Source organism: Delphinus delphis, chromosome 13 (genome assembly GCF_949987515.2).
Source record: "Delphinus delphis chromosome 13, mDelDel1.2, whole genome shotgun sequence".
NCBI lineage: Eukaryota > Metazoa > Chordata > Mammalia > Artiodactyla > Delphinidae > Delphinus > Delphinus delphis.
In genome coordinates, this window is record NC_082695.1 from 32977505 (window position 1) to 33003178 (window position 25674).

Sequence of the window (25674 nt, forward strand, 5' to 3'; positions counted from 1 at the left end):
GTTGTGCGCGGCTTCTCATTGGGGTGGCTCCTCTTGTTGCGGAGCATGGGCTCTAGGCACGCGGGCTTCAGTAGTTGTGCTCGCGGGCTCAGCAGTTGTGGCTTACGGGCTCTAGAGCGCAGGCTCAGTAGTTGTGGCGTGCAGGCTTAGTTGCTCCGCGGCATGTGGGATCTTCCCGGACCAGGATTTGAACCCATGTCTCCTGCATTGGCAGGCGGATTCTTAACCACTGCACCACCAGGCAAGTCCCAGGGTAGTTTTCATAATATAATACACACATTGTATGTATATGCATGTGTGCAGGGAACATACAGATTAGGTGGGTAATAACGTTACATTGTTCAAAAGTACATGTATGTGAAATTATTGGCAGTGTGTCGATTTTCCCTAAGTGTTGGAGTGGCCGTTCATTTAAAATCTCAAATCTCAGGACCAGCGTGAAATGAGTGCTTTTCCATGGACAGAGGCTCATATGTCTGGGTATTTGTCCATTAAGGTTTACCTTTACACATTTTTTTTGCCTGTGATTCTCTAATTTTAACTTACATAAAACTCATTTCAAGAAAAAAAATAAAACTCATTTCTGTAAAGTTGGAAGTAATCTGTCCATCGTTTGAATTCTTTGGTCTTTCTTTACACTGTTACTTGGCATTTTATCCTATTCTGGCTTGCAATATCATGGTTTATATGTGTGTCTTTCCTTTATTAGAACGGAAACTTCCTATTCTTTTATTTTCTTTTTTGGCTGCGCCGAGTGGCATGTGAGATCTTAGTGCCCGACCAGGGTTTGAACCTGTGCCCCCTGCATCTGAAGCACGAAGTGTTAACCACTGGACCACCAGGGATGTCCCTAGGAACAGAAGCTTCTTGAGGGCAGGGATCCTATGTTATTTTTATACCTTCCACAGTGATTAACCTTCTGCTTTGCATTTCATACGTGTTAAGCAAAGACGTATCAGATGAATATTTAGCGAATAATCTTTTAAAAAATTTCTAAATTGACGTATAGTTGATTTACAGTGTTTCAGGTGTACAGCTTAATGAATAATCTTAAACATTATTTTCCCATACCATTTTAAAGGGATTTCACACTCACTTATTTTCAACTCATTTCTCTAAGAAGTAGCTTTGTGCAGAGGAAAATACTACGTAGATTTTTGGACTTAAGCCAGGTCATAAAAGTTGATATTTAATAACAAAAACTGCTACCTCTGTTACGGCTCCTGCTGCTTCTCTAGTTGCCGCCTCTAGTTGCTGTTCATTGGGCAAGATTGTATTTTGTCATTTGTTACATCACTCAGCTTCCTTCCAAACCCAATGTGCTGTCTATTAATTTTTCTGTTTTAGCATTTAGAAAATATGCTTAGATTCTCATGACTAGATTTGCAAAAGCACATCTGTCTGACTCCTAACTTTCCTTTCTTCTATTCTACATGGCTTTTTTCTAGTTCGTCATAAGATCTCAAATTGTATTTTCAATATATATTCTTGTCATATGATAAAATGATCAACAAATGTTCATCCAAAAATAGAAATAAGGATGTTAATCCTAAAGACAGGATAAACAAAAGATGTTGCTTTTCTTAAGCACAAAATCTCACACAGAAAGTGGATGAGATATAAATTTATTTCGAAAAAGTATTTTAGAAAGTAACAGTAATTTCCTGTTTGGCTTGGCATGTAAATGCTCATATTAAAACCTGATCTTTGGAATAAATTATATTAATTTAAAAGTGAAAAAGTGTTTCCATGATGCCCAGAGTGGGCCCAGAACCACAGCCTCTGAGGGGCATGAAAGAAGCCCATACAGACTTTCTGGAACTGATAATCTTGTCATGGAGATGGGATTCAGACCCGAGGTATTATATATATGTGTGTGTGTACATGTATATATAAAACAAAAGATGTGTGTGGCACAATGATAGTGTTCATTTATACAGTCTCTTTTTAAAATCAGACTAGTTCATTGCATTCATTCAAACATGCATGCATTTAATAAATATCTTAAAGTGTGTATGGTCTCTACTATGTGCTAAGAAAACGCTGGGCATTGGATTGAAAGGCGGATAAGACACAGGAAAACTTCTGTTGAGGAACTCATAGTTCATGGGGGAGACAGGCAGATAATGATAACCCAGGGCTGTACTAACAATGATAGAGATGAACAGGGATTCTTGGGAAGCAGGGGACGGCAGCAAATCCTTTGTGGACAGCGGAATGCTTCCAGAAGGAGGCCTGCGTCTTCTCTGTAGGAATAAGTAGGAATTAGCCAAGTGAAGAGGAAAGGTGAGTAGGTCATTCTGGGCAGGAGGAAGCACATGGATAAAGATGTCAGACTAGGAACGTCAGGGAACAAGAGCTGTGTGCGGGGAACCAGACACAGTTCTGTGTCGCAGGAGTGGGACGGCACGGCAGGGAGTAGTGAGATAAAAAGGCAGACAGCAGGCCGAGGCCAGATGCCACCTGCAGGCCACCTTCAGAAGCATGGATCTTTTACAGAGAGCGTGCGTTATCTAAAGTTTTATTTTTCCCTTTGGAGAGGAGTGACATAGTATGTGGTTGGTGTTGCATTCTCTATAGATAATTCTGGTAAGTGTGTGGTAAATCGGGTTAATCTGTCCTACGACCTGTTTTTATAAAGTTTTACTGACACAGCCACACCCATTTATGGACACACTGACTGCTTTCCTATTGTGAAAATGGAGGTGAGTGGTTGTGAAAGAGAAGCCTAGAAAGCCGGTGAATGTAAATAAGCAGATGGATGTGAAAACAGGAGACCAGTTACGATGCTACGGCAGTAGTCCACGTGAGAGAGAATGAGGGTTTGATTAGGGCAGGGGTGATAGGAATGGAAGGTACCTGGTAAATCTAAGAAATATTTAGAAAGTAAAGTCAGGCAAGTTAAGAATCACTCACCGACTTCTAGAGTAGATGGAAGATGCTGCCTCCGGTTGAGAGAGTGAGAGCACAGGAGAGTACTCGTATGGGAGGGAGGGGATGCCTAAAGTTCTGAATGGACTGTGAGTCTAAGACCTCAGCCCACCTGCCACCTCATTCAAGAAAGGTCTGAGCTTTGGGATTGGGGTATGGAGGGCTGCTGCAGTTCGGCAATTAAAAACAAAAAAAAGTATCCAATGGTTTGTTTTTTAAGCTGTACCCAAATATCCCTGAATCCTATGGAGCTCTGTCTCATCCTCATCTGTGTAGTCTGTCCCCACGTAGACCCCAGGTGCCATCGGGAACCTCTACACTGTCATCAACAAACTACATCCTTGGACTGAAAAATCCCCCCATCCAAGAAGTAGAAACTGATTTTGGCCCACATTCCAGTGTACTGGCCTTTGGGAGGGTCCACTGGTCATTGTCCTCCTAGTGCCACAGGGACGGCGAGGCCCAGGCCATTACCTTCTGTGTTTGTGAAAAGAGAAAATGCTATGCTGTGCAGTCAGTCACACTTAGCTTTTTTTATCCTTCTTACTTGAGTTTAAATTCTAGCTCTACCATTTACTGGCTGTGTGACCTTTGCAAAACCACTTAACCTCTCTGTGCCTCATTTGCTGCGCCTTTAGAACGAGAGCAATAACGGCATCTATCTCAGGATTAAATGAGACAAATTCAGGCAAAGAATTTAGCAGAGAGGTTGGTATAGTCATTCGACATGTGTTTCTCAAATGGCTGCTGTAGAGCTAAAACCATGCTAGGCACTGTGACCATTGTGATAATTAAACAGGCACAGGCTCTGCCCTTATGGTGATACCAGTGTAGCACTAACCAGGTAATAAAATAACTATGAAATACTAAATTGAGGAAAGGGAGATAAGGGAAATGAATCTAGGATCCTGATATAGAACAAATGTGTGTACATTTGTGCGTGTGCGTGTGTGTGTAGTAGTTGGCGGTTAGACATGCTAAGATTAGACAGGAAAAATCTCTCTGAGTAATATTTAAACTCAGACTTGGATGAGAAAGAGACAGCTGTGTGGGATGAAAGGAAGAGCATCTCAGGCAGCCAGAACCGCTGTGTGAGTGTCCTAAACAAGCGCTCAAAGAAGCATTTAGTGAGGCTGGTAGAGAGTCACAGCCCACACTCTCAGGTGGGGACAAAAGATTTTTTCTAACTAAGAGCCAGTCTTTTTATCACTTTGTCTGATGGCAGAAAACTTAATCCAGTTACTTCTAGGCAGACTCGGTCAAAATGATTGATTACTCAGTCATTTCAGAAACCTCTGAGTAAGGTTCTGGCTTTTAAATAGCTAATATAGGATTTCTCCTTTGGACCTTTCCCGAGGCTGTGTCTAGACTCAAGGGCCGGGCGTGGGGTATCCAGTTTGCAGGCACCAGCCGTGCCTTGGCAGTTGCTGAGACGCAGCCTCGTCAGTCCTCTGCTTGTGGGACTTGATCCCTGATCCATCATCGTAGGTGCCCACGTGTCTCCGTGGCCTCTGGTCCCTCTGGAGCCTTCCTTATTCTGACCTCCAGACCCATCCTGAGGTGGGTTCTGAGGCCTGTCCCTATATGTCTAAGCCCTTCTACATATGTGAGCGTTCTCTAGCGCTGGGAAGGGCATAGGAGATGGCCCTCCAGCTCATCTGCCCAGACAGCTCGCTTCGCTGTTGGTATTTTATCCCTCTAGCCTCAGCCTGGAAATTTTCAAGAAGCTAGAGGTCTTTCTGAGCTACATACCCATAGAAGTCAGATGAAGGTCTTGGGATTTCTCCAAATTCATCTGGGCTCTCAGTCATTTCCCCTCTGAGGCCCCACCTCTCCATGGACTGACCAGGCTTGGGAGGCAGCCTGAGACACAGTCCCTTTTTTGGAGGCCCTGCTAAATCTAGTTTCTTATCTGTCCTTGTGAAAAAAACCAAAAAAAACAAAAAAAACCACTTGCCTCCAAGCCCAAAAGGAGTTTTCAAGCAAAATAAAACAAATGCAAGATATTTCCTTTGGGGTTTGAATGAATTTTCAAACAGAATAAAACAAATGTAGAACTGGCTATGCTTTTCCCCCTTTTCGCGCCAGCTCTTTTATGTTACAAATTTAACCTTGAGGCTGGTGCTCAGAAGAGCTTTCCGCTCTGCTCTGCCAATTGATTGAAAGCCTTTAGCCTTTCAAGACTTTAGCCTCTGCTTTGCATTTCAAGCACTTATTTTAAAATTCAAATGCCAGGAATTTGATTGCTTATTTTCTGAACTCAGGTCCGTCTCTCTCTAAAGCTGTAAGATCCAGCCTAATGTCTACTGTTGTTATGTAAAGCGGTGTAAAAATCAATTACTGTGAAAATTATCAATGTCAATTTCCAAATGTTATCATGCTACTTAAGCATTATTAGCTTATTCAAGGACCTTTTAACTACTTTTTCCTTAGATTTATCTGGCAGCTTCTCAGTACTAAGCATCCACTCCCCTGCCCACTGCCACTGACAGGAGCCAAGCTGTGTGGTTCATTATCCTCTCCTCCTTGCCCCCCCACCTTCCAGGATGACCTCCACAGCCCCTCACTTCAGTCTCAGGGTTCTTTCACTCCCTCCCTGGGATTGTTCTGCAGTCGCTGACGGGTGCTCTCAAGACCTTGCTGTCCTCCAGGACTCCACCTTAAACCCAGAAATCCTGCGTTCAGTCCTGGCAGCTTTCTTACTTTGCTCTTGTGGAGCTAGCATTTCAACCTCACAACTTCTAATCCAGAGCCACCTCTTATTTTCCTCCTCCTTACAGAGTTCCCTGTGGCTTACTTAATTTCTTTCCCTTGATTTCTTTACCACTTGGATCCCATTGGTTACGTGCATTCTCAGCTGTTAAAGGAAAAATCCAACAATCATATATTTTGAAAAGATCATGAGTTGGGCAGCATCCAGGTTCAGAAGTGCTAAGAGAAAGGAGCTCTGAAGAGCTGCTCTAGGTGAGAGATTTTTATAGACCAAAGCGATCAGGGGCAAGGAAGTTATACTGGGCATTTGCTGATTGATCAACGCAGGGTTACCCCCTTCATGGAGCAAAGGGATGTCTTGGAGCTGGTCTGGATACTCGTGTTGAGCAGGGAAGTGCTGATTGGTGGACCTAGGCCTTCCTTTTATGGGAGATCCCAGCTTAGAAACTAGCTAAGTTTTGGTTTGTTGACTGGGGCTTAGCATGAGTGACCCCTTCTTGGGCCTACTTTAGATATTTTAACATACCTGTACCTGACTTCATGTGACCATAGCACCTGACACGTCTCTAGATAAGTGTTTGCAGACCTCAGCTGGGTCTTAGTGTTATTCTCTCCCTCTTCCTCTCCCCTGCTTCTTTTTCTTATCTCTTTTTTTCTATTGGACTCAAAGCTACTGGGTCTTATGCCTCTGAATCTTTAGTGTCTAATACTCTTCTTAGTACTGATCAATAAATACTTGGTGAATGAATGAAGAAAAGAGTAATGCTTATTCTTCAAATAAATTCTAACATTTTATATCTACTTATTCATTCTTCAGTCATTCATAGTGGCTAAATACAATGATTCAAAAGTGTTGAATAGAAAACGTGAAATTATTTTAGATTTAAAGCATTAAAGAATGAGGAAAAATTGAGTTAAAGTACTTTATAGTTAAATCTGGCTCTTGAAATATTCCATTTTTAGGATATTCTCACCTATATTTCTATTTACTAGAAACATTAAATTATTACAAACTCACTTTTAGATCAACTTATAGTAGTGCAATTTACGTGAAGTAAAATGCACCCATTATAAGTATATATAGTTCAATGAGTTTTGACACATGTAGATACCCACGTAACCACCACGAACAGTAAAGATATAGAACATTTCCATCATCCCCAAAAGTTCCTTTGTGTCCCTTTTCAGTCAGTCCGGATCCACCTCCCTGTGTCCCCAAGCCCCAGACAATCACTGATCTGCTTTCTGTCACCATAGCTTCTTCTGCTTTTTCTGGAATTTCATGTAAATGGAATCGTACAGTATGTACTCTGTTGCATCTGGTTTCTTTTGCTCCGTACATTGTTGAAATTTATCCGTGTTGTGGCCTCTGCCACAATTTGTGTAGCCATACAATGTTGATCAACTTTGAGGTTGTTTTAGTTTCTGGCTGTAATGCATAAAGCTGTTGTCAATGTTCTGCATAAGTCTGTGTATGGATACAGTTTTCATTTCTCTTGGGTAACCACCTAGGAGTAGAATGCATGGGTCTTAGGCTAAGTATGAAGTTAATGTTACAAGAAACTGTCAAGCTGTTCTCCAGGGTGGTTGTTGACATTTTACATTCCCACCAGAGTTCTAGTTGCTCCCTATATTATCACACTATATCTCATCAACACTTGGCATTGTCAGTCCTTTTACTTTTCCCCATTCTACTGGGTATGTAATGATGTCTCACTGTGGTTTAAATGTACATTTCTCTGATAACTAATGATGCTGACAAGTCTTCATGTGCTTATAGGCAATTAGTAATATATTCTTCTGGTGAAGTGTTAGTTTAAACATTTTGGCAAGTTTTATCTGGGTGGTTGTCTTATTGAGTTGCAAGAGTTATCGATATATATATTGTGAATATTTTCTCCTAGTCTGTACTTTGCATTTTTATTTCCCTAGCAGTGTTTTTCAGATAGCAGAAAATTTTAATTTCAGTGAAGTCCCATTTATCAATTATTTTGTTTTATGATTCATGCTTTCTGTGTTTCATCTAAGAAATCTTTGCCTACTCCGTGGTTGCAAAGAATCTCTCTTATGTTACAAGCTGATTTTTAAAACAGGTTAAAAACTAACCAGTGAGTCAGCATTGTTATGATCTTAGCTACTGTGGTCTAAAGAATAATTCTTCTCTGATACCAAAATCCCTGTGTAGTATACTGTGACTCTCCTAATTCTGAATTAAGCCTTTGAATAGAGATGAAGAGCTTTGAACAGTTGTTTAAAAAATTAATAAGTATTTCCAAAGGTAATGATTACATTTATTCCCAAACATAGAGACCAAGTGAGCAGGATATGAGAAGAGCACCCAGTTGAGGCTCTCTTCACACACACACACACACACACACACCCCAACTTGTCATTCCCTTTTTCTTTCTCCTTTTGTTTAAAAAAAAAATCTGTTTTGAGTCTCTGAATATGCCACTTTTTCTGTCTTTTGTATCTTTTTCCCTTTATATTTGCTCTTCCCAGAGAAGCTCCATTTATTTCTTGCCTCTTTTCTTTCCCTTCCCATATTCCCTTCTTATCTCTTTTTACTTCTCTCTTCACCTCTTCTATTTCTAGTTTTTTTTTCTCACTGATTATTCCCTTCTGAAATTGACTTAGCGTGGAACCTATATATAAATAGACAGAACTATGCATTCAGAATTTGAGTAGAGTTTTATAGTGTCTATTCACAATTTTGAAGATGAGTTGAATGCTTTATGCTTCTCTTTAAAAACTGACCAAGTTGGTTTTAATTTGAATATTGTTCCCAACTGATTCTCTCTCCTGTCATCAGGTAGAATCAAGTTTTATTTGGTAATTTGGGAGAACTTTTTGCACAGAGATGAACCACGGATACAAAGCTCTTTGGTAGAGAAAAAAAATCTTCAATGTTAGATTGTTTTTTCAGGAAAATATTTATTTTGCATAAACATTGTACAAAATTTTAACTGTTCTAATGTACTTTGGGAGGTTTTGCTGATGTTTTCTTTCAGAAAATACGGCTATTTCATAGTCCCTTTTAAAGAATCTCACAGGACTTATAAACTGCTTCATAAAATGCAAACCTACAGAGACACTGTCCTGTATTCTGTAAGCCTGCAAAATTCTTTAACATTTCCCATTTCTTTTCTTAATGTGGTACAGTGATTATTTTTATTCTCCCTTTCTCTATTCCATATTCTATCTTCATTTTTTTCCCAATTTATGTCATTTGCTCTCTCTGTATATTTTTACTGCACTCTCTTTAAGGCTTTACAGTTTGGATAGCACAATGATTGCTCTTTCAGTGTCTTCTTCCCCCTTCAGGTTTTCTATTTTCCCACCCCTCTGTACCACATTCTCTTATTCCTTTAAAAATTTCTGCTTAATTCACATCTATGCTTCTCCTTAGATCCAATTCAGCGACTTCTGGCAGCTCTTAGGAGAAGAAAAGAGTTCTTGTCCAGTACTTCATTTCTGTAATCATTTGAAACCTACAGACTAAGACATTCGGGAACAATTATGGTTTAATGCTTCATAATGAAAATGCTTCTTTTCAGTCCATTTCAACTGTCCTCAGAGGTGCTAAAACTTATTTAACATTTTAGTTCATTGAGTAATGCATTTAAAATGAATATAGATGGAAAGAATCAGGGTATGGCTAGAGCCAAGGTGAACTGCAAATCATGGAAACAGTGGGCATATTTCAGAATGGGTTTTCAAAGTTTTATATCTGTGAAAGCTCTAAAGACAGAGTGGAATAAATAAATGTTAAGAGGGGATGGATAGAGACTTGGGGAAGTCTGAGAGTTACCGCCCTAATCTGCCTATGGTGATTTCTTTGGCATCTCCAATTTAATGTTCGTACGTCACATGAATCACTACTTCATAGTATATCCATGTTCATTTTTAAAAAAATAAATTTATTTATTTATTTTTGGCTGCGTTGGGTCTTCATTGCTGCACATGGGCTTTTTTTAGTTGTGTCGAGTGGGGGCTACTCTTCGTTGCAGTGCGCAGGCTTCTCATTGCAGTGGCTTCTCTTGTTGCGGAGCACGGGCTCTAGGCACGCGGGCTTCAGTAGTTGTGGCACACGGGCTCTAGAGCACAGGCTCTGTAGTTGTGGTACACAGGCTAAGTTGCTCTGCGGCATGTGGGATCTTCCCGGACCAGGGCTCGAACCTGTGTCCCCTGCATTGGTAGGTGGATTCTTAACCACTGAGCCACCAGAGAAGCCCCTCCATGTTCATTTTTGTATAAAATAGTCTCCCAAGTCTCCAAGTAAAATAGTTCTATTAGATGACTTTTTTCTTTTTCCTGTGCCTTTCAGTCCATCCAGCACCTTGTTCAAGTGTCTGTAGGGGTAGGAGTGCCCAGTGTGACAGGCTCAGCACCAGAGCAAGGAAGTTGGGCATCTCGTCCAACTTGTTTACCCTCTTGCTTCCCGTCACCGTTACCATCATTAACTGGGAATGAGGGTGCTGGAGGAGATAGATGGTGGTGGTGATTGGGGGCTGCCTCTCTGGTAGATGACTGTCTCGAAATGCAATGGATTGTTTGAGTAGAGAGTGACTCACCCTGAGTGGAGGTGTTTAAAAAGAGACAGGGGACGTCCCTGGCGGTCCAGTGGTTAGGGCTCCACGCTTCCACTGCCAGGGGCACGGGTTTGGTCCCTGGTTCAGGAACTAAGATCCCACATGCTGTGTGGCACAGCGAAAACAAAATGGTGGGAATGTAAATTGATACAGCAACAACAAAAAACCAGAGTGAGGTTGTGGGCTAAGACTGGATAAATGACCTATCAAAGAATCTGGCTGTTGTGGTAGAATAGAAGGGAATTTTTATTTTTCTAGAAAGCATTCTATCATTAAATGGATCATTTACATTAAGATACAAAAAAAATCTAGTATCGTTTTTAGGGTATTGAAAGTAAACCATCAAAACAATTCCACTAAGTAGTAGAAATTAGAGATAGTATTGTTGAATATAAAATTTACTAATGAAGTAACTGTAAATTAAAAATTTATTAAAGTGCCTTGGTTTTATTGGGAATAAAATTAATTGTTCTTACTAAAATATAAACAAGCAAAAACTAGAATGAGAGGGAATTCCCTGGCTGTCCAGTGGTTAAGACTCAACACTCTCACTGCCGAGGGCCCGGGTTCGATCCCTGGTCAGGCAACTAAGATCCTACAAGCCATGTGACCGAAAAAACAAAACAAAACACCGGAATGGGAGTATATTGTCCTCTGGCTAGGTAGCAGTGTTGTGTTGGGTAGAGAAAATGAAGAGATGATGGAAGGAAGAAAGACAGAGAAGAGCTGAGGATGGGGCTGAGAACTGTCCTTAACCTGTTGCATTGGTTTTTACTGGGTCATGTTATTTCCGGTTGCCATAGCAGGCTAATCAAACGAGCTCTGGGACCTTCTTCAGGCATTCTTTCTTTCTACTACCATCTTGGCCTCTGTGTAGCTTGGAAATCAGTGGGAATCCATCCGGGTTCCTTCCATATTTAACATTTGGGGGCTTCCCTGGTGGCACAGTGGTTGAGAATCCGCCTGCCAATGTAGGGGACACGGTTTCGAGCCCTGGTCCTGGAAGATTCCACATACCGCAGAGCAGCTAAGCCCGTGTGCCACAACTACTGAGCCTGCACTCTAGAGCCTGTGTGCCACAACTACTGAGCCTGCACTCTAGAGCCCGTGAGCCACAACTACTGAGCCTGAGTGCCACAACTACTGAAGCCCGCGCACCTAGAACCTGTGCTCCGCAACAAGAGAAGCTGCTGCGATGAGACGCCTGCGCACCGCAACGAAGAGTAGCCCCCGCTCACCACAACTAGAGAAAAGCCCGCATGCGGCAACAAAGACCCAACGCAGCCAAAAATAAATAAATAAATTTATGACACTTGGAAAGATGAACTCTGACGTTGGAGGAGATAGAAGTAATTTCTTTCTTTTTAAATGCTGACACATCGACACCCTGCTACTCAAAATATAGTCTGTGGACCAGCAGCACCTACAGTGTGGACATCACAAGGGAGCTTGTGAGAAATGCAGAATGTCGGGCCCCAGCCCCACCTGCTGAATCGTGATCTGCATTTTAACAAGATCTCCATGGGGATTCATGTGCACAGTCAGGCTGGAGAAGTACTGATCTAACATATTTAGTTGGCATTCCTGTAGGGTGTCCTCTACTCCCAGGGTGTCAATAATTTCCTGGAATGTGTTTAATTGGGGCTGTGCTCTCTTAATTAATCTATTAATCCATTATCACATTTAATCCTCACAACAAACCTTCAAGATACCTTAATCCTTCTGTTGCAGATAATGCAGTTAAGTAATTTACCTAAGGTCACAGAGCTGGTAAACACTGGAAATGTTCTACTGGGATCTGACTGATTCCCAAGCCTTTTTTTCTTTTCCTACACTATATTGCTTTTTCTTGAACTTAATAATGAGTAATTGTTTATGCATTGGGAGAATAAACTCATTAAAAAATTAAGGTTGTAAAAGAGAGCCCCCTTTTGAGCGTATTTAGAGAAAGAGGTCTTTCAGTCATTTAAAGATTATTTCAACCCTCGGAATGGGAGAAAATATTTGCAAAGGAATCAATGGACAAAGGATTAATCTCCAAAATATATAAACTGCTCTGCTGCTCAATATTAAAAAAACAAACAACCCAGTCAAAAAATGGGCAGCAGACCTAAATCGACATTTCTCCAAAGAAGACATACCAATGGCCAAGAAGCACATGAAAAGCTGCTCAACATCACTAATTATTAGAGAAATGCAAATCTACATTTGCATTTCTACAGTAGAAATGCAAATGTAGATTTGTAGAAATGCAAACTACAATGAGGTTTCACCTCACACCAGTTAGAATGGGCATCATCAGAAAATCTACAAACAACAAATGCTGGAGAGGGTGTGGCGAAAAGGGGACCCTCTTGCACTGTTGGTGGGAATGTAAATTGATACAGCCACTATGGAGAACAGTATGGAGGTTCCTTAAAAAAGTAAAAATAGAATTACCATACGACCCAGCAATCCCACTACTGGGCATATACCCAGAGAAAACCATAATTCAAAAAGACACATGCACCCCGGTGTTCGTTGCAGCACTATTTACAATAGCCAGGTCATGGAAGCAACCTGAATGCCCATCGACAGATGAATGGATAAAGAAGATGTGGTACAGGGGCTTCCCTGGTGGCGCAGTGGTTGGGAGTCCACCTGCCGATGCAGGGGACATGGGTTCATGCCCCGGTCCGGGAGGATCCCACATGCCACGGAGCGGCTGGGCCCGTGAGCCATGGCCGCTGAGCCTGCGCGTCTGGAGCCTGTGCTCCGCAATGGGAGAGGCCACAACAGTGAGAGGCCCGCATATCGCAAAAAAAAAAAAAAAAGATGTGGTACATATATACAATGGAATATTACTCAGCCATAAAAAGGAACGAAATTGGGTCATTTGTAGAGACGTGGATGGACCTAGAGACTGTTATGCAGAGTGAAGTAAGTCAGAAAGAGAAAAACAAATATCATATATTAACGCATATATGTGGAATCTAGAAAAATGGTACAGATGAACCGGATTGCAAGGCAGAAATAGAGACAGATGGAGAGAACAAACGTATGGACACCAAGGGGGGAAAGTGGTGGGGGTGGTGGTGGTGGTGGTATGAATTGGGAGATTGGGATTGACATGTATACACTAACATGTATAAAATAGATAACTAATAAGAACCTGGTGTATAAAAAATAAAATAAAATTCAAATAAATAAATAGTAAATAAATAAATAAAAGAGGAACTATAAAGTCACAGGTAAGGGGGCCAGGAATATCCTGACTCCTGATTCTGCAGGGAAAACTTATGAAACCTCGGAATACTATTCACTCTGCCTCAATTGCCTTATTTATAAATTGGGAAATTTATATCTTTTGGGAAAAAAAGAAAAGATTTTTTCAAATAGTGCATTGCACCTCTGTTGGTGATAAAGCAAAGAAGACAGAGTGAAGCATCATTGGTCCCTGGATTTTGGAGTAACTTAGGGAAGTGGGAAGAGTGCATCCTGGCATGCACACACTTCATCCTGCCCATCAGCTGACTTGTATCTTGTTGCTGCTGAGGTAGGCCCCATCTGTTCAAGCCCATGTTGAGCCAGGTGCTAAGAGCAGTACTGATTGTTTTATGCTTAGGCTGCCCATATGCCTCCATGCAAACTGTAGTTCAAGAGCTGTAGAACGATTTGCATTTGCAGTCTATCAGATGCCTTTGAACAAAACTAGTGCCAATAAGGCTATTTGAAAAATGCTTAATATTTGCCAAAAGAGTGTAGAACGTGTGGCCACCAACCAGATTATTAAGAAATCTTGCATTTTCAGAAAAGCTCCATTTTCCAGGGAGAGGTGCAAGTGAAGAAACCCTGTAAAACCCTGGAGATGACCCTGATCACCCTTCGTTCTTGGAAAACTCCATTCAGCTGCAAAAATAGAGGCTAAAACCCAAAGCCACTGACAATTTGATTTGAGGCTAGAGTATTCTTAAGTCACCCTAGCTCAGGGGTTGTAACCCTGATGGATTTGTTTCTATCTGGGCAATATCTAGTGTGGGCTGTCCACACTGCATGAGCATTTCTTGGGGGAACGAGATAATGCTTTAAAATGAGCAGCGTATTTGAAGCATGAAGTGAGCCTGGGGGCACGTCCCAGCATCTTTAGAGTAGAACAGGGTGTACACCGGGGCATGGTTTTCAGTGGGGTGAAGGCAAGGGAAGGATTGATATTTCTGGATGGGTCTCAGGGCTGTTCTCACACTTGAAGGGAACTCTGTTGGCCCTACCTTTCACAGGGTATGTGTTTGTTGGTGGAGGAGACCCGCCCCTCCAAGGTCTTTCCTCTGCGCTGGCCAGCCCTGCTGTCCCTAATGTGATGACCTTGGGGGCCTCCAAGCTTGGGAGCTTTCAGAGTCGCCTGGGAGCGGGGCCTGATAGCGGCGCCTTCCTCACGCGCTCCATCGTCAGCCTGTCCTTCCCTCCAGCTTCCTTTCTGACGTTAGTAGAAGGTTGGGACTTGGGGCGAGAGAGCGGCCCTGGACTTCAAGGACCGATGAACTTGGAGTCCCCACCCCTCGGTTCAGAGCTAGCCCAACTCGGAGAACTCAAGAGTCCGCCTCTAGAGTAAAGCTCTTTGAGTTAATATATGTTAAAAAAAAAAAAAAGGGCAAACGCATCCTAAATGTCAGTCCGATATCCACGGGGGCGTGAGACAGCAGGTAATTAGAAGCAATTAGCTGTCCCCCTGCCGGGAAGCCGGGCAATTACCTTTTCTCTCTTCCTCTTCCGTCTGTCCTTCTCTGTGGAAGCGGTAGAAAGGTTTTGCTCCCCAAGCAGCAGTGTACGCTGAGCTGGCGCGGGAATGAGGAACGGACTGAGCAGGCATCAGCTCTGCTCCTCCCGCCGCCGCGGTGGCCGCCGGCAGAGCAGTGCATTGTGGAGGCTGAGCGCGCCGCTGCGGCGGGACCTGCGGCCCCGGGATCGCGCGCCGTGGAGCTGTCCGACGTGCTGACCGTCCCGACCCGCGGCCGGCGCGTGCCCCGCGCGCCCACCTGCACCGGACCCCAAGACCTGGTCTGCCGCTCACCCTCCGTCTGTCCGTCCGTCTGCCTGTCTCTCCTTACCTTGGGGCGCAGCGGCTGGAGGAAATCATGGTGTTCGCTCCAGGTACACCAGCACCTTGCTTTTTCACCAGGTGTCCGGAAGGGGAGCAGGGAAGAGACGGGAGAGGATAGAGAGAAAAGACTTTTCTCTTCGGCCCACCCGTGCGTTTGGAGTTATTACTGCCTGTGAGCGGGGGACGGGAGGGAGAGTGCCCCTCTCCCCAGTCCCGCCCCATCTGTCCTGTAAGAAGCTCAGCCTTCGTCCTGCCCCGCCGCTGCTAATGCCGCCTGCTGCGCCGTATCCCGTCGGACTCAGGCACCTTGCGAACTGGGACCTTCACAGCAGCACAGGCGCCTACTTGAGCGGGAGGGTGGAGAGGTGGGGCAAAGAGTAGTGGGTTTCGGGCTACTTCGGTGGGAACCTTCTTCAGTGCCACTTCCCCCTCCGTAGAAGTGATCGAGTGACCCCGTTCCTCCCGACCTCCTGGGGAGAGAAGTGTGTGAAGCCCAGGGAGTGGGACGAAGGGCGGAAGAGCAGTACTCCTTAAGGAATTAGATCTGAAACTCCAGCGGCCGGAGGCTGCAGTACAGAGGCTGCTCCTGCGGCGCCGCTGGCTGTTGCAGTGTCTTTTTGGAGCTGGCGGTGAAGGACTCAGTCCCTTTGCTGCTCTCTGTGGCTACAAGTTGGCGAAGAGTCATTTGCCTGCGGTTGACCGGGCAGACTGGCGTACGCGTGTGTGTATTTGAGTGAGCCTCCCCAGCCCCCCAGCAAGGACATGGGCGTGTGTTTCGGGTGAGATCAGGAGAGTTAGGGAGTGGCGGGGAAAGCGTGGTCATTATTAACGTAGAAAGCTCTCTCTAGGGAAGAGCTTCAGTCTTTTTTCCCCCTCTCTTAAATGACAGGCTCTGCTATCGTTGAAGACCGTTGTGGGGGAAAAAAGAAAAAAGAAAAAGTAAGGAAAAGAGTAGAGGGGCCTGGAAGTCTTTAATTTTGTTATGGTTCTTTAACTTAAAAGGTTGATTTGCATTTGCTGTGGCCACTGACCTCAGATGGCTAGGGAGGAGAGGTACAATGCATTTTTAAAAGGTAAGAATTGAGCCTGGCCTTCAAAAAATTCACATAGCAAAACTGGAGAAAAGGAAGCCCCCCCACCCCCAAATCAGCAGGCTAGCTGAGGAGGCAGGAATGAGTTTCTGTCGTTCTGACACTCACCACAGGCAGTGACTCAGAGAAATGCCTTAGAGGAAAGCCCAGGAGCCCTTCTGCCCACCCCAAATAACTCAAGGGGAGACGGTGTTCTGTACAGCGAAGGACACTCAAGCAACCCAGAATCTGTGACGTTGGGAAATAGCAGCTCCTTGTTGCATTTATAAGCTACTTAACACTTTGTAAAAGCATTTTCAGGTCGTTATCTCATTCGATCTTCAGGTTGCCCTCTGAGGTAAGCAGTATCATCTCTAGTTTACCACCCCCCAGGGAGGTGGTGGTTCCAGATTGTCTTGCCAGCCTCAGCTGGAGTTTTCTGACTTCAGATTCTCTTTCTTTTTTATACCTCAGACAAAATACCTTAGTTTCAGGGATAGCTGCTTTTTGGTCCAAGGTCAGACATAGCCAAAGGGAAGTGTTCTTACACTTCCGAGGGGGGGGGATGGGCTGGCGTTGTGCAGTGAGGATTGTTGGGCGATGTTAACTAGGCATTTTCTAAAAGCATAGTAATAGGTGGAAGATTGTGTAACGAGCAGTGGGGAATTTCTGGAGCCCACCATTTGGGTAGGGCTTTATTTTTCCATTTTTCCCCAAGTTTGTATTAGTTCTATCTTTTCATAACTGTTAGAGATAGCACAAATTGACCTGAATAGGATATGTACAGAAACTCACAGGGAAACACTTTTTGGGTCATTTCTTCAATTTTGAGTTTCTCTTGAAAAGTCATAAGCATTTTGGGGCAGTAAGAACAGGGTGCTAAAAATATTATGTCAATTACCTTCTCATCTACTGATCATAAGTCTTCTAACTCATGTAGTGATATTATTCTGAAAGAAGATCAGAACAATGAATTGCTTTTTAATTCTGCCAGATTTTCAGCATTACAACCTCATTTCTAGGACTCCTGCTCTTCTAAATCTCTTTAATCTGGGGATCCAGATGTTTTGTACTAGTGAGGGGAAATACTCCCCCATCCCTTTCTCCAAGCCAACCTGACACTCAGGAAGGGAGGGAACAGAGGCAAGTGCTATGGTTATTCCAAAATTAATAAAAAGTGTTAGAAAATTCAAGATGAATATAATAACAAATTAACAGTGAGCCGATCATAAAATTGGGTCCGTGGGTACTATGCCCTTCAAAACCCATTGTAGCTTTTCTGGATTTTAGCAAAGGGAGACAAGAAGCCTGAGTCCTAGTTCCGGCCTTGCCTGTATAGACTGTCCTGCCTTTGAATGGTTCTGCTGCCTCTTTGCTTACCTTAAAGGCAAGGTGAAAAGTGACAGAGATTCATGAAGCAAATTTAAGTCCAGAAGTATAATGGAATGAAGGAGAAATAACCTTATATAACTCTAGTTACGATTCACTCTCATCATATAGTATAAAATAGTCTTGCATTCTCTTGTTTCAATTCATCTACAGATTATAAGGAACAGGGCTTAAGTGGGGCAGGTTCTTTGGGTGGTTTTTCAGTTTACATAGGGTAGACAATTCAATTCTACACTTTTCCCCCTTCTTGTACCATTCATAGGCTTTGTAATTTAAGAGGGTTTTAGTTTTGTGCATACCAATGTTAAACCCCTTAAAGGTAAGGGCCAAGGCTACTAATTATTTGAGAATTCAGTTACCGGAAGGCTGCTATCACTCATTGCTTCTTCCCTTTAAAGGAATTACACAAAATTAATAACAGTTAAATGAGAAATAAAAAATTACAGAATTTCTCTGTAAATACCATATATCCCTAAACATAGGTTAAAACTAAGCTGGGGTGGGGGTGGGGCCATGGCTGAGGCAAAAGGTCAAAGGCAGGCCCTTTGCTTTTCCTAAATATCTAATCTATTCCTCCTGCTTTCTTACTCCCAAACAGTGGTTAGAATCCTTCTTCATAGAGCAATTTGAGAAGATTTAGATGCATACCACCAGTGCTAAAGGAAAGAGGGTGACACAAACAACATGGCAAAATATTTTAGCTCCTGTGCATATGCTACTAAATTGACCCAGGTTACTTAGTCTGTGACTATAGCAAAAGCTCCCACTTGGGAGAAAAGGAAAAGGTTCTGGAAGAAAATGTCTGGACTTCCCATATGGTACTGTTGGTTTTGTGGGGAATATCAAGGCATTCTTACCAATTTGTGGATAAAGTCAAAGCAGAAGAAAGAAGAAAGACCACTGGACATTGGTGTTGGAAGTGAAAAAAAGCACACAGGAGAATGTCGGGATATTTCCTGGCCTATTCCAGGATGAGAAAGAAGATGCTCACAAATTCAAGTGTCTTTTCAATGCCATGGTTTCACCCAAAGAATTCAAGACTATGAACAATCAGATGAGCAACCCCTCCTCCCTTAAGGAAGAGCTGTTAAAGAATAGAGTATGAGGTGGAAAGTGAGGACAGAAGCTTCCTTATCCCTGGGCAATTCCTCCCTTTCCCCCAGTGATTAGTATATACTTCAGGGGTTAAAATGCACCTCTCTGTAGATGGACCTAATGTATACTTGACTTTGTTTGGATTGCCTTCAAGTAAGAGGTTCTGTCAGCAAAGCGATCTCTCTTCTCTTGCACATGAATTAGTCAAGGTCTGATAAGGATTTCAGGGGGGAATAAAAATGGTATAATTATAAGCCATTAGCCAGTCCCTTGACTTCTAAGATTAGTTTGAAAAACATTTAACGAAAATAGTTCTAGAGAGAGCTATCAAAAGTATTTAAGAAAATAATTATTGCAAGGGTGTTATAGCTTTTCTTTATATAAATCTCTTACCAATTCTTGAGAGATCCATGAATGAATAAATTATATAGCGGACTGTCTTAACGGTAAGGTTTGCAGTCTGCCAACTTAAATTCTCTTCTGTTGGCATAAAGGGTTTTTTAAAATTTTTAATTAATTTATTATTTAAAAAAATTTATATACAGTTAAATTGACCTTTTTTGGATGTACAGTTCTCTGAGTTATAACTTATGCATAGAGTTGTATAATGACCACAGAACAGTTCCATTTGTACCAAAAAATCTTCTCCTGCTACCCCTTTTGTAATCAAACCTTTCCTCCTACCCCTAACCTCTGGTGACCACTGATTTGTTTTCTACTCTTACAGATTTGCTTTTTCCAGAATGTCATATAAATGGGATCATACAGTATATAACCTTTTGAGACTGACTTCTTTTACTCACTATAATGTCAGTGAGATTCATCCACATTGTTGCCTGTATCAAGAATTCATTCCTTTTAATTGTTGAGTAGTATTCCATTGTATGAACGGACTCACAGGTGTTTATCCCTTTTCCCAAAAGTTTAGGTTATTTTCAGTTTTTGGTGATTATGAATAAAGTGATAAACATTCCTGTACATGTTATGTATGAACATAGGTTTTCGTTTATCTAGGGTAAATACCTAGGCTTGGGACTACTGGATCTTATAGTAAGTATATGTTCTTCAGAAGGGTTGTACCATTTTGTGTTACCATCAGCAATGTTTGCGAATTCCAGCTGGTCTGCATCCTTGTCTTTCTAACAGGCATATAATGGTATTCATTGTCATTTTATTTTGCATTTTCCTAATGGCTAATGATTTTGGTAATTTTTTTCAGGATTTTATCAATATTTGCCATAGGTGTGTCTTCTTTTTTTTGTAATTTAATTTTATTTTATATTGGGGTATAGTTGATTTACAATGTTGTGTTAGTTTCAGGTATACAGCAAAGTGATTCAGTTATACATATATATATATATCCATTCTTTTTCAGATTCTTTTTCCATATAGATTATTGCAGAATACTGAGTAGAGTTCCCTATGCTATACAGTAGGCCCTTGGGTTTTTTAAAAATATTTATTTATTTGGTTGCAGCAGGGGTCTTAGTTGTGGCAGGCAGGGTCCTTAGTTGTGGAATATGAACTCTTAATTGTGGCATGCATGTGGGATCTAGTTCCCTGACCAGGGATTGAACCCAGGCCCCCTGCATTGGGAGCGCAGAGTCTTATCCACTGCGCCACCAGGGAAGTCCAGTAGGTCCCTGTTGAATGTGTATCTCCTTTCGGTGAAGTGTCTGTTCAAATCTTTTGCCCATTTTGCGGGGAGATGTTTGTGTTCTTATAATTGAGTTTTGAGAGTTCTTTATATATTCTGGATACACATCTGTTGTTGAATATGTGATTTACAAATATTTCCTTCTAGTTTGTGTCTTGACTTCATTCTTTTAACACTTTTACCTTTTTTAAGGGCAAAAGTTTTAAATTTTGATGCAGTCTAATTTATTGATTTTTTTCTTCTGTTGATTTTACTTTTGATGATGTCTTAGAACTTTTTCATAACCCAAGGTCAGGCAGATTTTCTAAAAGTTTTATAATTTTCCATTTAGATTGAATCATGGGATTTGATGCCCACCCTTATCACTTCATCTAAACCTAATTGTTTCCTAACTGCCCCACCTCCTAATACCATCACATGGGAGGTTGGGGCTTCAACATGATAATTTTGGAGGGACAACAAATATTCAGTCCATAATAAGTTGATTTTTGGATATGATGTGAATTACAGGTCAAGTTTAAATTTTTTTTTTTGCATATGAATGTCCCATTGTTCCAATACCATTTTTTTGAAAGACACTGTTCTCTGTTGAATTGCCTTTGTAACTTGTTAAAAAATTATTTGACTATATTTATATGGGCCTATTTTTGGACTCTTTGTTCTGTTTCATTCATCTTATCCTTCCACTAACAACACATATTGATTACTATAGCTTTACAGCAAGTCTTAAAGTCAAGTAGTGAAGGTCCTTGTGGAAGGACAAGAGAAGTCCTTGTTCCTCTGTTTCAAAATTTTTTTGGTTAGTTCTTTTGCTTTTCCCTATAAATTTTAGAATCAGCTTGCCTATATCTACATAAAATCTGCTGGGATTTTGATTGGAATTTCGTGAAATCTATAAATCAGTTTGTGGAGAATTAATATCCTAAGCATGTTGAGTCTCCAATCCATGAACATGATATGTCTCTTCATTTATTTAGGTCTTTTATTTCTTTCATCAATATTTTGTAGTTTTCAGATCTTGCATATGTTTTGATAGACTTATACCTAAGTATTTCTTTTGGGGGAGGAGCATTTAAATGACATTAAAAAAAATTCAGTATCTAAACATTCATATGATTGATTTTTGCATGTTGACTTTGTTTCCTATGATTTTACCTACCTCTCTCATTAGGTATAGGAGCTATTTTGCAAATTTTGGGGGAATTTTTATGTGGGCAGTCATGTTGCCTGTAAATAGAGGCCATTTTATTCCTTTTTTTTTCCTCCCAGTTTTATGCCTTTTTGCACTGGCAAGGGCTTCTAGTACAATGTTAAATAGGAGTAGTGAGAGTGGACATTCTTGCCTTGTTTACAATCTTAGAGGAAAGCATGTAGTCTTTACCAGTAAGTATGATGTTAGCTGTAGGATTTTCTGTGGCTACTCTTTTAGATTGAGGAAGTTCCTTTCTATTCCTAGTTTGCTGCAAGTTTTTATCATCAATAGATGTTGAACGTTGTTAAGTGTTTTTTTCTGCTTGTGATGATATGACCAAGTGGATTTTCTTTTTTAGACTGTTAATATGGTGGATTACATTGATTTTCAAATAGTGAACCAGCCTTACATTCCTGAGATAAAACTCACTTGGTCATGATATATTTATTCGGTTCATTAATATTTTGTTGAGGACTTCTTGTCAATGTTCATGAGGAATATTGGTTTACAGTTTGCTTTTCATGCACTATTTTTGTGTGGTTTTGGTATCAGTATAATGCTCTCCACATAAATGATATGGGAAATGGTCTCTCCTCTGCAGTTTTCTGGAAGAGATGGTGTAGTATAATTTCTTCTTTAAATGTTTGGTAGAATTCATCAGTGAAACCATGTGGGCCTAGAGTTTTCTTTGTAGGGAGCTCTTTAACCATGAATTAAATTTCTTAAATAGATATAGGACCATTCTGTTTATCTTGGCTGAGTTTTGGTAGTTTTTAACAGAATTAGTCCATTTCATAAAACAAAAATAAACAAATGGGACTTAATTAAACTTAAAAGCTTTTGCACAGCAAAGGAAACCATGAACAAGACAAAAAGACAACCCTCAGAATGGGAGAAAATATTTGCAAATGAAACAACAGACAAAGGATTAATCTCCAAAATATACAAGCAGCTCATGCAGATCAATATCAAAAAAAACAATCCAGTTAAAAAATGGGAGGAAGACCTAAATAGACATTTCACAAAGGAAGACATACAGATTGCCAAGAGGCATGTGAAACAATGCTCAACATCACTAATTATTAGAGAAATGCAAATCAAAACTACAATGAGGTATCACCTCACACCAGTCAGAATGGCCATCATCAAAAAATCTACAAACAATAATTGCTGGTAAGGGTGTGGTGAATAGGTAACTCTCCTACACTGTTGGTGGGAATGTAAATTGATACAACCACTATGGAAAACAGTATGGAGGTTCCTTAAAAAACTAAAAGTAGAACTACCATATGACCCAACAGTCCCACTGATGGGCATATACCCTGAGAAAACCATAATTCAAAAAGAGACATGCACCAGTGTTCATTGCAGCACTGTTTGCAATAGCCAGGACATGGAAGCAACCTAAAAGTCCATCGACAGGTGAATGGTTAAAGAAGATATGGAACATACATAAAATGGAATATTACTCAGCCATAAAAAGGAACAAAATTGAGTTATTTGTAGTGAGGTGGATGGACCTAGAGTCTGTCATACAGAGTGAAGTAAGTCAGAAAGAGAAAAACAAATACCGTATGCTAATGCATATATATGGAATCTAAAAAAAAAAAAAGGTACTGATGAACCTAGTTGCAGGGCAGGAATAAAGAGGTAGACATAGAGAATGGCCTTGATGACATGCGGTGGGAGGGCGAAGCTGGGGTGAAGTGAGAGTAGCATCGACATATGTACACTACTGAATGTAAAATAGTTGGCTGCTGGGAAGCAGCAGCATAGCACAGGGAGATCGGCTCGGTGCTTTGCCATGACCTAGAGGGGTGGGGTAGGGAGGGTGGCAGGGAGGCTCAAGAGGGAAGGGATATGGGGACATGTGTATGCGTATGGCTGATTCGCTTTGTGCAACAGAAACTAACATGGTATTGTGAAGCAATTATATACTCCAATAAAGATCTATTAAAAAATAAAGGAATTAGTCCATTTCATTTAATTTGTTGAATTTATATGAATAAATTTCTTTGTAATATTCTCTTATTATCTGCTTAATCTATGTGGAGTCTGTAGTGATCGCTCCCTTTTGTTCCTGATACTGGAAATTTATGTTTTTATTTTTGTTTGACATTTTGGCTACAGGTTTGTTTGTTAATTTTTAAAAATCTTTTCAAAGAAACATCTTTTTGTTTCATGAATTTTCCTTATTGTTTTTCCTATTTTCAATGTCATTGGTTTCTGCTCTTTATCATTCCTTTCTTTCTACTTGCTTTAACTTTGCCTCTCTTTTTCCAGATTTAAGATGACACATTGTTTATTTGGGATTTTTCTTTCTTTCTTTTTTTTTTCTAATATAAGCATCTAATGCTATAGATTACCATCTAAGCATTGCTTTAGAATATCTTATAAATTTTAATGTTGTATTTTCATTCAGTTCAAAATATTTTCTAATTTTCCTCAATACCTCCTCTTTGTCCCATGAATTACTTAGAAGTGTGTTGTTTAGTTTCCAATTATTTGAAGATTCCCTACATATCTTTCTGTTATTCATTTCCAGTTTAATTTCATTACGGTCAGAAAAATAAGCTTTCTATGGTTTCAGTTGTTTTAAATTAGGTAAGGTTTGTTTTTGAGACAGAGTATGGTCTATCTTGGTGAATGGCTCACGTGCCCTTGAAAAGAATGTGTATCTGCTCTTTTCAGGTGAAGTGCTTTATAAATGTCATTTTGTTACAGTTGGTTGATGATGTTGTTCATTCTTCTATATTCTAGCTGATATTCAGTCTACTTGGTCTATTGATTACTAGGAGAGGAGTGCTGAAGCCTCTAGCAAAAACTCGATTTTTTCGTTTCCCCTTTGGTTTATCACCTTTTCTTCATGATTTTGCTGCTCTTTTATTAGGTGCATATACATTTAAGATTGTTGTATCTTTATCTCTGGTAATTTTTCTTGCTCTGAAGTCTATTTTGGCTGATAATAACCTAGTCATATCACCTTTCCTTTGAGCAGTGTTTGCACGGTACAGTTGATTCTCATCATTCATGGATTCCATGTTCGTAAGTTTTCCTACTCACTAAAATTTATTAGTAAAATAGATCAATGGAAATCAATATTTGCAGTGCTTTCTCTGTCATTCAAGCACATGTATAGAATGGCAAAAAATTTGAGTTGCTTGATATACATGTTCCCAGCTGAGGTTGAACAAGGCAATGTTTTACCTTTTTTTTTCAGCTCTCATACTGTAAACAAATGTGCTTTTTGTGGTCTATTTAGTTTTTTACACATTTGTGTTTTTCTTGGTGATTTCATTGTTTAATGTGGCCTTCCGGTGTGGTGCTGAGGTGTCGTCTAATGTCCTAAGTACAGGAAAGTTGTGATGTGCCATATGGAGGAGGAGATTATTAGATAAGCTCCATTCAGGCATCAGTTACAGTGCTGTTGGCTGTGAGGTCGATGTTAAGAAATCAGCATCACGTATTAAATAAGGTGTCTTTAGGACTTCCCTGGCAGTCCAGTGGTTAAGACTCTGCGCTTCCACTGCAGGGGGCATGGGTTTGATCCCTGATCGGGGAACTAAGATCCCACACCCTGCATGGCGCGGCCAAAAAATAAAACAAACAAATGAACAAACAAATAAATGTCTTTAAACTGAAACATACATACAACAAAGTTATGTATTGATCGGTTGGCAAAAATGTTGTGACCAGAGGCTTGCAGGAACCTAACCCTTGTACTTCCCTTGGGAGCAGTGGTTCCATATTTGCTAATTCACTATTTCCAGTGACTTTATAATATAACTACTCTAAATGAGAATTGACTGTGTATCGTTTTCCATCCTTTTACATTTAATATCTTTATCATTATATTCAGTGTAGGTTTCTTGTAATAGCATATTGTTGGATCTTCTTTTTAATCAAATGCATAGAGTTTTAAAGGTGGTAAGTTAGCTACTGACTGCGTAGATGTTTTT

At 40.9% G+C, this 25674-nt stretch overlaps 1 protein-coding gene across 3 annotated transcripts in view; it reads left to right on the forward strand.

The window, feature by feature from the left end:
- Positions 1 to 25674, forward strand: part of AKAIN1 (A-kinase anchor inhibitor 1) — a 79358-nt gene that overhangs the window by 16804 nt on the left and 36880 nt on the right. The window contains exon 1 of one of the 3 annotated variants that reach the window (XM_060028712.1): positions 15332 to 15362. The exons of the other annotated variants lie outside the window; for them this stretch is intronic. Coding sequence (XP_059884695.1) covers positions 15347 to 15362 — 16 coding nt within the window. The 5' untranslated portion in view covers positions 15332 to 15346. Of the gene's footprint in view, positions 1 to 15331; positions 15363 to 25674 lie in introns of those variants that run through there. 3 annotated transcript variants of the gene reach the window in all.